Source organism: Aethina tumida, chromosome 5 (assembly GCF_024364675.1).
Source record: "Aethina tumida isolate Nest 87 chromosome 5, icAetTumi1.1, whole genome shotgun sequence".
Classification (NCBI taxonomy): Eukaryota; Metazoa; Arthropoda; class Insecta; order Coleoptera; family Nitidulidae; genus Aethina; species Aethina tumida.
Window position 1 is genome coordinate 25,557,583 of NC_065439.1, and position 12,667 is coordinate 25,570,249.

The following is a 12,667-nucleotide window of genomic DNA, read 5'->3' on the forward strand; positions in this document are numbered from 1 at the left end:
CTTAAGTAATGGGTAAAATGTAAAATTATAAAAAATATTAATTATAATTTTTTCAAAATTATTTTATTTAATAATTATGTGAGGTAATATTAATGGTAGATGATTTATTGCTATAGTAAAAATATTTCTGCATAATTTAAATCAAAAATTAAATAATAATATTTAAAATTATCCTTACTATTCAAAATAAATGTTAGTTCAATTCCCTGGGTTTGTGTCATCAAATTTTACGTATACATAAAAAATAATTATTTCCCCTGGATGACACCCCACTTCGTATTTCTTAATTTCATAGTTTCTCAAGTTAGACAATTTTAAATATAAGACGATTCGACTTACTTGAATATGTGTTTGTCCAGTGTCGGAAGTCGCACGTTGTTACCGATCTTCTGGTCGGCATTAGGACTGTTGCTGGACCCTTTGCTAAGATCGAGGGGCTGTTCGCCGCCACCGCTTGCCTTGTCCGCCTCCTGGTTTTGGAGGGACCGCGCCACATTGGCCATGTACAGGTAGTTTTGCGTCAACAAATTCGTGTTGTAGAGGGGGAATGGGGTGCCCGGTGCTCCTGGGGAGTTTCCTGAAAATTAATAAGGAGACACGTCAGTTATGAAAGATTGATAGACTATTTCGTTGTGGCTTACCACCGGAAAGGGCGGCCGCCGCCACCAAGTTCGCAATGTTCGCAACGCTGTCGATGGTGGTCATGTTGGCGGAGTTTAGGGGATGATGGAGGGCGTTTGTCGTTCTGTGATGGTGGTTGTTGTTGAGCGGTGGGCGGCCGCCCAGCGACCTGGGCGTCAGGGAGGGGGGCGCTTCGCTGTCACTGTCCGATGTGTCAGAGTCCGATTGACGGGGACTCTGTAAAACGTACAAGAGGGTCCATCAGATTGAGTCAAAGCACCAAGAAACAATTTTCTTATCACATCTTGGGGCAGCCGGTCAAACGTGTCTAATTGACAATTAAAAATGTTGTTAAAACCATCACCGGTGATAAACATGTAATTTGAAAAGGAAACAGTATGATCTAGTTTAAGATGGAAACGCGTTTGAAGACATCGTTTTAAAATTCTCCCGGAGCGATCGAACAAGTCGCCGTCATGTCCATTTTCCTGCAGCACCATACGATGGATGTGTGATTTCCGCATATGCCTAATTAGTAGCGTCAGTGTGCGAGCCATGTGCATATAAAATATAATTGACATTAAACAAGGCCTGACTAGAGAGATCCTCATTTTTTTTTCTGAGGCCGCGACGACAAACACCTGATTTAAAGCTGTTTCGTAATTTATACGCGGCGGACCGTTAGGCTCTAATTGTTCGGCTAATTGGTTTGCACTGGTTAGACGAAACTAGGACTTCGATGGTCACATTTTGTTCTACGAAAGAAGTACGGAAAGGTGGGTGACCACCACTCTCTTTCCATTCAATCATATTTATGGTACATTCTTATATTACTCATTACAATTAGTGGGGCCAATTAGAAAATTGCCACAACGCGATTGGTCAATTTTAATTAACACTTTGGGCAAACGTAACAATTTTTCCTACCCTAATAAATGAATATAACGTCGTTCTTTTCAAGATGTAAATATACAACTGATATGGTACGTACCTATTATTAAGTGTGGAGTAATAATTAACGCGTAACAATCGTTAAATTCACAATGAACTGTTGGAAAAACTATAAATATTCTCATTGCTTAGGTTTGTGCTATAACCTTACTCAACAGTCGTAAATTGACTATTTTACGATAATATTTTCATTATCGGGTAATTTGCGTGAATGTAAATGTAACTATTTTAATAAGTTTGTTTGTAAGTGTGAATAAGTTACAATCAAGGTAGATTTTGCACAGTTTATAAAAAATTTATATCGTATTTATCTGCTTTATGTGGTTTTGCAAATGAGTATGCTTCTACAATTAAATATATTTATTGTATTTCTCATTTGTTTATAATTGTATTTAAACATAAAACTATATAATTGTACATGTAATAAACATAAATCAGAAAATCGAATATTTCAAATAATTAAGCTTCTAATCTATTTACATAGTAAATATTCACAATCAGTTATTTGATATTTTTAATGATTTTAGAGGGAAGCTTTTATTATTTAGATTTTTGAGCCTCATTTTTAAATATTATTATAAATTTACTTTTGGCATAAAAATCAAAAACTAAAAATAACCTTAAGATGTAAAAAACGATAATAAAATTTTGTTGTTGTGAATTAATATTTTATTAATTTTTAATTTTATCAAAAACGACATAATTATAATTATAACAATATATATAACACAACTATGGACTTATATTCCACTCAGAGTTAATTATTTGAAGCTTTTCTAAAAGTTTTAGAAGAAAGATTTAATTATTTTTACTTTTAAACAAGAACTAAAAACATCTTTATGATGTAAAAACGATAAAAAAATATTAATGTTACACAGTAAGAGAATAATTTTTTTTTAATTTTAATTTAACCTATAAAAAATATATAAAAGTGACCATTTATATATATATAACATTTTTTTAAATTTTTTTTCTTTTTAATTTTTAGAAGAAATCTAATTATTTGAACTTTTAAGTCTCACTTTTAAATATTATAGTAACTAAAACCTTCTTTTGTGATGTAAAAATGTAAAAAAGAAAATAAAAACTATTAAAAAATTAGAATTACTGTTTGAATATTTTTTTATTTTTATAAAAACTGATATTTTATATATATGACCATTTTTTAAAACAAAATTTTATTCGATTCAGAGTTAATTTTTTTTAATTTTTTCATTTTAATTTTTAGAAGAATTTTTTAATTGTTTTTATTTTTTAGTCTGACTTTTAAAAATTATAATAAATCATAAAATTATAAAATAACAAGAACTAAAACCTTTATGGTGTAAAAAATAAAATAAAATTTATTAAAAAATTCAGATTTTTGTTTAAATTATTTTATATTCTAATTTAACTTTATAAAAAGTGATATTTTAAATATATGACAATTTTTTAAAACAAACTTAATTCTAATTCTCTTTCTAGTATAATTATATTAATATTAAAATTTAATTTTTTAAAGATGTTTTCACTTCATATTTTAAAATGTTTAAAGCAAATTTATTATAATATTTAAGGCTAACAAAAATGGGAACTGCAAGTTATTTTAAATGCCATAAAACGTGATAATAAAATTAACAAAATTTAATTTTATCACATTAAATCAACGTGGATAATAAAACTGTACTAAAAGCAGTTAAAAAGCGATAATATTTTATGTGTATGATAACATTTTAACACTTTTTCAAATTCAATTTACAAATTATTCTATTCAATTCAAAATTACTTATTATATTTCTTAATTACAACTTTTATGAACCATTGTTAGACAAAGGAGACAAAAGAAATATTACTATTTAACTTACATTACAATAATCCATTTGGATAAAATAATAAACTGCAGGAAACGAAAAATTTTAGTAACTATAAAACTTAATAATGGACCTTAGATTTTCAATTAAAAATCTACGTGATTTTATTTTATGTATTATTAATCCACTAATCTTTATAGATTTTTCCATTATTTGACGAAAGATATATTGTTGTTCAACAATTACATTAACTAAATCAATACCTTTATAGATTTGACATTTAAACAATAATCTATTTTATTAAAAACTAAAATATTAACTTGGCCGACATTTGCTGCGACAAAAATAAACGTCTGATTTTGGTATTACATTACCAAATATGCAATATTGAATAACAGCTTATTTTAGTTGTATCTTGTTAATATATCGACCGTAGACATAAACATAAGAGGAAATCGAGCCTCTATAAGGACAACTGTCTACATTCGAATAACTGGAGTAATAAATACTAAACAAGAAACAGTTTATCGAGGCACAAGTACGCACAATTACTATTTTCGTTTTATAAGCCACTTTTTTCCTTTGTCAAACCACAGGGAGAGGTTTTACTTGTAGACGTAACATATAATTTTAAGTCTCGAACAAAGAAAGGCATAATCCGCATTAATTACCGTCAAGTCTGTTGTGTCACGCAGTAGTTGGAAATCAGATCGGCGAATCCTAAATTTCTGGAAACGAGGTCGTTTTCATTTAGCCGTTCATGTAACATATAAAAGATGAAATGATAATCCGAACAATTTATTTGTGCATTTAATATTTTCATTTAATTATATTAATTGCTATAGAAAATTGGAAAGTCTTTATCCAGCGAACAATGAGATAACTTTCTTGCCGCTGGTTTTCAATGGCTTCTAATTGGTGAATATTTATAATGTAATTCTCTTTGGTGGATAAACATTATCCGAAATGCGACGACTCACATGGCCTCCTTGTAATAAACTACTAGCTGAATTATTAACAATAAATAATGAACTTGCGTTTTTTGCTTCTAAGTCTTAATTACCGTTTCCTATACTGTTGAACTTGTTAAAAACTGTACAAAGAAAATTATCCAACGTTTGACCCCGATTTGATGTTAATTTGTATAATTTTTTCACTCTATTCGTAGTTGGAAATAATTATAGTAATGGTAATTTTTCAAACGCCCTTGGCCAGCTTATGAAATTTAATTAGCTCCAAATCAATTATCTTTAATTAAAAAATGTAATGATTTGTACAAGGTATCGGAATTGCCTCCTGTGGAAATTCATTCTTGATATTGCGTCCCATTTCGCATAAAGAAAATAATTGAGGTTTCTTGGGAACCTCGGTGCCAGGTGCTACGTACCACAACCCCGTGTGAATCCAGCTTGCCGTCAATACAGAAGTAACACTTCGTCTCTGGCCTCCAGTCTTTCACTGAATATTCGTCTTCGATTTCGTCCTTCTCCTCGCCGGTACCGTTTTCCTTCTGGCTCTCCCTCGTGTCCTCGACTTCTTCGCCCTCTACCTTCGCCGGCTCCCGCGGCTCCTTCTCTGGCGACTCCTTTTCGCCTGTCCTTCGCTGAAAACCGGAACTGTGCATATAACTAAACACGTCTGGAGTCTCGCCAGTGATTCTTACCGAGTAATTTTCTTGGTCGGTAGTCTGCAGATTTGGAACACCGTTGCTCTGCGTCGATCGGTTTAAAACTTTGTTGTTGTTCAGTGGTTGTAGATAACTTCTTTGCATGGACACGTCTTGATACAGTTTCCATTTCCTTCGACCCATCAACTCTTCAGCGATTCGTTCCAACCCTGCAAACAAAACGGTCGTTCATTAATGGTTCCAACGTTTTGATGGATGGTTTTCGTGGCTGGACGTGCGGGAAATTGGACATCTAACAAGCCCCGGGGCCGAGATGGATTGTCCAATTTTTGTCATTTTTCAAGAAAATCACGACGTCGGTGCTTGTGGTTTTGGGGCGTGTCCGCGATACAAATGACTTTTAGCACATTCGTCCACGTCAGTGCGACCATTAGAAACATAAAACACGGATTGTAAGACGACACCGAACGTCACACGATACACAGTAATGAAATAAATTCTATCTACGGGGTCAAGTAAAACCAAAATCACTCGCAATTAAGGTCAAGCCGTAAAAGGGCGTTTCTGGATTTCTTCGAGTTCAATAAACTATCGATTGCAAATGAGATTAGGTTTTGCATAACTAATTATCCATGGTCGTTTGCCTAACCGACTTCTTGGTTTGTCGTTGTTTGATTTCAGCGCTGCGTTTAATTTAACATGGCGTCCAACCTTTCTTATTTTTATTAAAAGAAATCATCTATTTTAATTAATTTTGAGAAACAATAAACAAATTGTCAAAAACGGCGTTTTAAATATATTTTTCGATATAAAATTAATAATATTCCTCTAACCAACAACAACATTTTGAAAACATTGAAAAACATTTTATAAATGGCCAATTACAAATGTATGAAGTTTATTATTTATTTAAGTAAATTCATTTTTTTGACAACGTTGTTAAACATTTTGTTTATTACGTTATATTAATAATATTAATCAAAGCAACAAGAAAATTTCGAATACTTTGAAAAACATTTTAAAAATGATAAATTATAAATATCAGATACATTTATATTATTAATTTAATAACATTCAATTATTTGGCACAGTTTTTAAACGTTTTGATTATTTTTTGATAATTACTTAATAATATTACCTAACCAAGAAGAACATTTCAAAAATATTGAATAACATTTAGAAAATGATAAAATATAAATGTCTTAGATGTATTTCTATTATTAATCATCTAAGCAAAAAAAAAATTTCGAAAACATTGAAAAACATTTTAAAAATGATAAATTATGAATATCAGATATATTTTTATTATTAATCCAATAAAATTCAATTCCTTGACAATTGACTAAACATTTTGATTATTTTTTGATAATTACTTTATAATATTTAGCTAACCAAGAAGAACATTTTGAAAATATTGAACATTTAAAAAATAACAAAATATAAATGTCTTAGATGTATTTCTATTATTAATCCAATAAAATTCAATTCCCTAACAAAGTTTATTAATATTTGGTTTATAGTTTGATATTTGCTTAATAATAATCATCTAAGCAAAAAAAAATTCGAAAATATTGAAAAATATATTAAAAATGATAAAATATAAATGTCTTAGATGTATTTCTATTATTAATCCAATAAAATTCAATTCCCTAACAAAGTTTATTATTATTTGGTTTATAGTTTGATATCTGATATTTAATAGTAATCATCTAAGCAAATATAATTTCGAAAACGTTGAAAAATATATTAAAAATGATAAAATATAAATGTCTTAGATGTATTTCTATTATTAATCCAATAAAATTCAATTCTTTGACATAGTTTTTAAATATTTTGTTTATTTTTTGATAATTATTTAATAATATTCAGTTAATCAAGAAAAACATTTTGAAAATATTGAAAAACATTTAAAAAATAAAATATAAATGTCTTAGATGTATTTTTATTATTAATCCAATAAAATTCAATTCCTTGACATAGTTTTTAAACATTTTGATTGTGTGATAATATTCACAAAAACATTTCGAAAACATTGAAAAACATTAAAAAAATGACAAAATATTAATGTCTTAGATGTATTTCTATTATTAATCCAATAAAATTCAATTCCTTGACAAAGTTTAGTAATATTTGGTGTATTGTTTGATATTTGCTTAATAATAATCATCTAAGTACAAAAAAAAAAAAAAATTTCGAAAACATTTTAAAAATGATAAATTTTAAATATCAGATATATTTTTTATTATTAATTCAATAAAATTCAATTGCTTGACATAGTTTTTACACATTTTGATTGTGTGATAATATTATTCACAAGGACATTTCGAAAACATTAAAAAACATTTAAAAAATGACAAAATATAAATGACTTAGATATATATCTATTATTAATTCAATAAAATTCAATTCCTTGCCAAAGTTTTTTAATATTTATTTAAGCAAGAAACAAAACTTGAAAACAAAAAATGTTTTTTTTTTTAAATATTTAATTAATTAAATTAATGTAAATAAGAAAGAAATTGAAAAAGATAATTATTTGAGCAATAAAATTTATTTCCTTGACAAAAATTTTGTTTATATTATAGTTTAATATTTAATTAATAATATATAATTAGTAAGTTACTTTAATAATTTTTAAATTTTAAAATTATTATTTTTTTTTAATAACGAAATTTTATCTCTAAATATAAAATATATTTCAATTTTTCAGTAATTTTAAATTAAATGTTTTAAATTAAAATGGTAAATATAAAGAACCAGAGGAATAAAATTTAATTTCATATAAAAAATTGTCGAAAACACCGGCCTGAATATCATATATTAATATTAAAAAGGTAAATTTTATTACAGATCACAAATAAAATTTATATTAAAAATAAAAGCTTGTGAAATTTAATTTTTAATAATAAAGTTAATCCTATACATACGTTATTTAGTTATTAACAAAATATTACGTTAAATTTAAAATTTTTAGTTTAAAAAATGTAATTAATTTTACAAATTCTATCCCACATTTGTGATGTTTTAAACCTGCCTACAAAAACCATTATAGTTTATAGTTTATTCTCTATTTTGTAGCGGTAACCATGGTTATTACTAGATACCCATAATAAAAATTGTTGAGTGGGGATTGTTCACCAATTACGTCTTCAGCCTGGCCCCACCAACGAAAATGGTGAACCGGACAATTTCGACTAATTTTTATATGGAGGGGAACCACACAATGACGTATTATGATTAACGTTTCGAAATAGACTTTGCCTGATGCAATTTATTAATATCAATTAATTTAAAACTTTCTCGAACCCATTATCTAATAAACTATTTGCGACCATTTCAATTCGATAACAAACAGTTCTTCGAATTAAACACGAATTACCTTTGATACGAACGTTTATCGTCGTCATTAATTTCTTATCAAGCAACGAATGATGGACGAAAATTCACACTCGTCTAAATAATTAACAAAAGCGCTATTGCGTTTGTAGTTTATAAACAAAACATCACACGTTGAAGTTGCTTGTGGGATTGTTAAATGTCAATGTGTTTCCCTGTGTACGCCGGCAAACCGGCCCTTTATATTATGAATATTAGTTGCTCCGTGATTCGAACAAAGTTCGGATTTGCTTGTACCGCCACAAAATAAAAGTGGTACTTGACTGGGTCCCGGTGTTAACAACTTCTACATGCAACAACCAACTTGTGGATTAATTTAACTAATGTATGTTTCGGTATTGTTTTCCAACTTCAAAAGCCACTGGTCCGTCCACGTGACTTGGCCTTTAGAAATTCCATTGTGCTGCTTGTAGTGGACGAAATCCATACAGGATAATATAGTACATTGTCTTTTTTTTGTGGTACGGTTTAAATCGTTGCGTGGCTCATAAATAGCGACGGCGAAGTTAATAAATAAAGCCACGATTGGAAATATGCTAAATTAATGCAGTCATTATCAATTGACAATGTCCACGTAACTCATCCCGGCAACAATAATTATCGACTTTTTTGCGTCCACTTCGCGGATCGTGACTCGGTTTTAGAAATTTTGCCGAAAGCCTGTTCACCGGTCATTTTTCACTACCGTTTTCAGCTTTCACTAAAAATTTCAACTTTCCTTCAAATATGTACCGACTCGGATAGATTATTAGTGAAGAAATTGTCCAATGCAAATGTCTTTTTTTAAGGCTGCACACGCCAGCCGGAATTGATTGCGAGTTTCACGATAAATTTTTAATTGGAAAACAGCTTAAATGCAAAGTAGATGAGGATTATTTGTGTCAAGTAGTTGTAGACCAAATACAGTCGAAAGTTTCCGATGCTTATTTCAAAAATCGAATGCACTACTTCAGAAATTCTAAAGGAAATAAATTAATAATATAATTACGCTAATTTTAATAACTTTTTTCAATACTTAATTAGATTTCGAACAATTCTAATTTTAATATTGGAAAATAAAATTATTGTATTAAAAAAGCAAAACAAACTTTTTTAACTATAAAAACTGAAAAATAAATTTTAAAATTCTCTATTTTAAACGAAATAAAAAGCTTTTTATAAAGTGTAACTCAAATTTAATAAGAAATATGCAAAAAATAAGGAGAAACAAAAGAATATGAATTGTTTTATTAATATTTAATTAAGAAAGTAAATTTTTTATAAATTTCTTCAATATTATTTTATTTAAATATTAATATAATATGAAATGATAATAAACATAAATAAAAAATTGACATTTTTTGTGATATTTCAATGATATGGAGAAACAGGGAAGTAATTAATTTTAAGCACACAGTTGTATTATTAAATTAAGTGGAAATAACATAAAATATTATTTATAAATTTCAATAAGCTTTTGGTAATTTGTAATCATTAAAAATCTTATTTAAAAATGTAGAATTAATAAATAAAATGAAAGATTTTAAAAATAAAAACATTTTTCAATATTTAATTAGATTTTGAACAATTAAAAATAAAACATATGAAAAAGTTGAGTTTTCTTTGACATTTTTGAGCACTTCTAATTTTAATATTGGAAAATAAAATTATTATATTAAAAAAAGCAAAACTGATTTTTTTAACTTTAAAAACTGAAAAATAAATTTTAAAATTCTCTATTTTAAACGAAATAAAAAGCTTTTTATAAAGTTTAACTCAAATTTAATAAGAAATATGCAAAAAATAAGGAGAAACAAAAGAATATGAATTGTTTTATTAATATTTAATTAAGAAAGTAAATTTTTTATAAATTTCTTCAATATTATTTTATTTAAATATTAATATAAGATGAAATGATAATAAACATAAATAAAAAATTGACATTTTTTGTGATATTTCAATGATATGGAGAAACAGGGAAGTAATTAATTTTATGCACACAGTTGTATTATTAAATTAAGTGGAACTAACATAAAATATTATTTATAAATTTCAATAAGCTTTTGGTAATTTGTAATCATTAAAAATCTTATTTAAAAATGTAGAATTAAAAAATAAAATGAAAGATTTTAAAAATAAAAACATTTTTCAATATTTAATTAGATTTTGAACAATTAAAAATAAAACATATGAAAAAGTTGAGTTTTCTTTGACATTTTTGAGCACTTCTAATTTTAATATTGGAAAATAAAATTATTATATTAAAAAAAGCAAAACTGATTTATTAACTTTAAAAACTGAAAAGTAAATTTTAAAATTCTCTATTTTAAACGAAATATAAAACTTTTTATAAAGTTATTTTATTAATATTTAATTAAGAAAGTAAATTTTCTATAAATTTCTTCAATATTATTTTATTTAAATATTGATATAAGATGAAATGATAATAAATATAAGTAAAAAATGGACATTTTTTGTGATGATTAATGATATGGAGGAACAGGGAAGTAATTAATTTTAAGTACACAGTTCTATTATTAAATTAAGTGTAACTAACATAAAATATTATTTATAAATTTCAATAAGTTTTTGGTAATTTGTAATCATTAAAAACCTTATTTAAAAATGTAGAATTAAAAAATAAAACATATGAAAAAGTTAAGTTTTCTTTGACAATTTTGAACATTTCTAATTTTAATATTGGAAAATAAAATTATTGTATCAAAAAAAGCAATACAGATTTTTTTAACTTTAAAAACTGAAAAGTAAATTTTAAAATTCTCTATTTTAAATGAAATAAAAAGCTTTTTATAAAGTTTAACTCAAATTTAATAAGAAATATTCAAAAAAATAAGGAAAAATAAAAGAACATGAATTGTTTTATTAATATTTAATTACGAAAGTAAATTTTCTATAATTTTTTGTGATATTTCAATGATATGGAGGAACCTTGAATTAATTTTAAGTACACAGTTCTATTATTAAATTAAGTGGAAATAACATAAAATATTATTTATAAATTTTATAGTTTTTGGTAATTTGTAATTATTAAAAATCTTATTTAAAAATGTAGAATTATTAAATAAAATGAAACATTTTAAAAATAATTTTTTTTCAATATTTAATTAAAAAAACACATAAAAAAATTGAATTTTCTTTGACAATTGAAAAATAAAATTATTGCATTAAAAAAAAAACAAAACAGACTTTTGTAACTTTAAAAACTGAAAAGTAAATTTTAAAATTTCACATTTTAAATCCAAATAAAAAAATGTTTAATTCAAATTTAAAAAGAAATATGTAAAAAAATAAGGAGAAAACGATAAAAATACGATAAAATTTTTTGCACATTCGCAATTATTAAAATCTTATTTAAAAATATAGAATTAACTAATAAAATAAAATATTTAATAAATACCATTTTGGACAAATTTAATTTTAATATTGGATAAACAGAAATTTTTAAATTTAAAACTGAAAAGTAAATTTTTAAATTCTCCTTTCTGATTATAAATTCAATCTGCTTTTATTGTTTAATTTGAATTAAATAAGAAATATGCAAAAAATAGAAGAATATTTTATTGATTTTTAATCAAAATGAAATAATTAACATTAAACACATGTAATAAATTATAAACTAACTTTCATTATTAGGTTTATTAAAAATTCTTACAATGGTTAAAAAAGTTAAATTTCATATTAATTAAAATTAATATCTAAATACTTAATATTTATTACATACTCAATATTTTATAACCAAATAAAATTTTCTGCTTAAATAGAAATCAATAAATGAATAAAGGATAGATGTAACACAAATAATATGTAAAAACTTTTAGCAAATTTAATAATACAAACAAACCACACCAATCACTTAACATATTTGAATTCATATAAGCATATTTTGGTTGACTGTTGTGGTTTGTAGACGGTTTCGTAAATCGGAGTGCAGAATTAGCTTCGGTTCGGACATTTTAAACCGATTAAGCAAACAAAAGCTGTAACTAATCCAATCACATTCAAACAAAAAAAAAACCTACTAACAACATAACACCTAGAAGAAAACAACTTGCACATCTGTTAAAATTCCAGATAAACAGAATGTTTGCGTTACAGGTTGCGTAACGAACCGTAAATGCAGACAATCTAATCAAAATCCTAAATTTCGCAATCCGCTATCTTGTGTTCCACGGCCGTGGAAAAAAAAAGAGCTGAACGGACCCGGAGTGTCCGGTTACGAAAACAACGAAAAACGAATTCGCAGTCGCACCGACCTTGGACCTCGGGACGGATGATGGTAGAA

The 12,667-nt window shown here is 26.2% G+C and overlaps 1 protein-coding gene across 7 annotated transcripts in view; it reads right to left on the bottom strand.

Annotated features, from left to right (window-relative positions):
* Positions 1-12,667, bottom strand: part of LOC109600475 (mushroom body large-type Kenyon cell-specific protein 1) — a 113,823-nt gene that overhangs the window by 19,604 nt on the left and 81,552 nt on the right. For all 7 annotated transcript variants that reach the window (XM_020016631.2, XM_049967488.1, XM_020016632.2 and 4 more), the window contains exons 2-5: positions 5,026-5,198; positions 4,750-4,965; positions 642-858; positions 340-577 (exon numbers count right to left, since the gene is read on the bottom strand). In XM_020016631.2, coding sequence (XP_019872190.2) covers positions 340-577; positions 642-858; positions 4,750-4,965; positions 5,026-5,198 — 844 coding nt within the window. The remainder of the gene's footprint in view (positions 1-339; positions 578-641; positions 859-4,749; positions 4,966-5,025; positions 5,199-12,667) is intronic.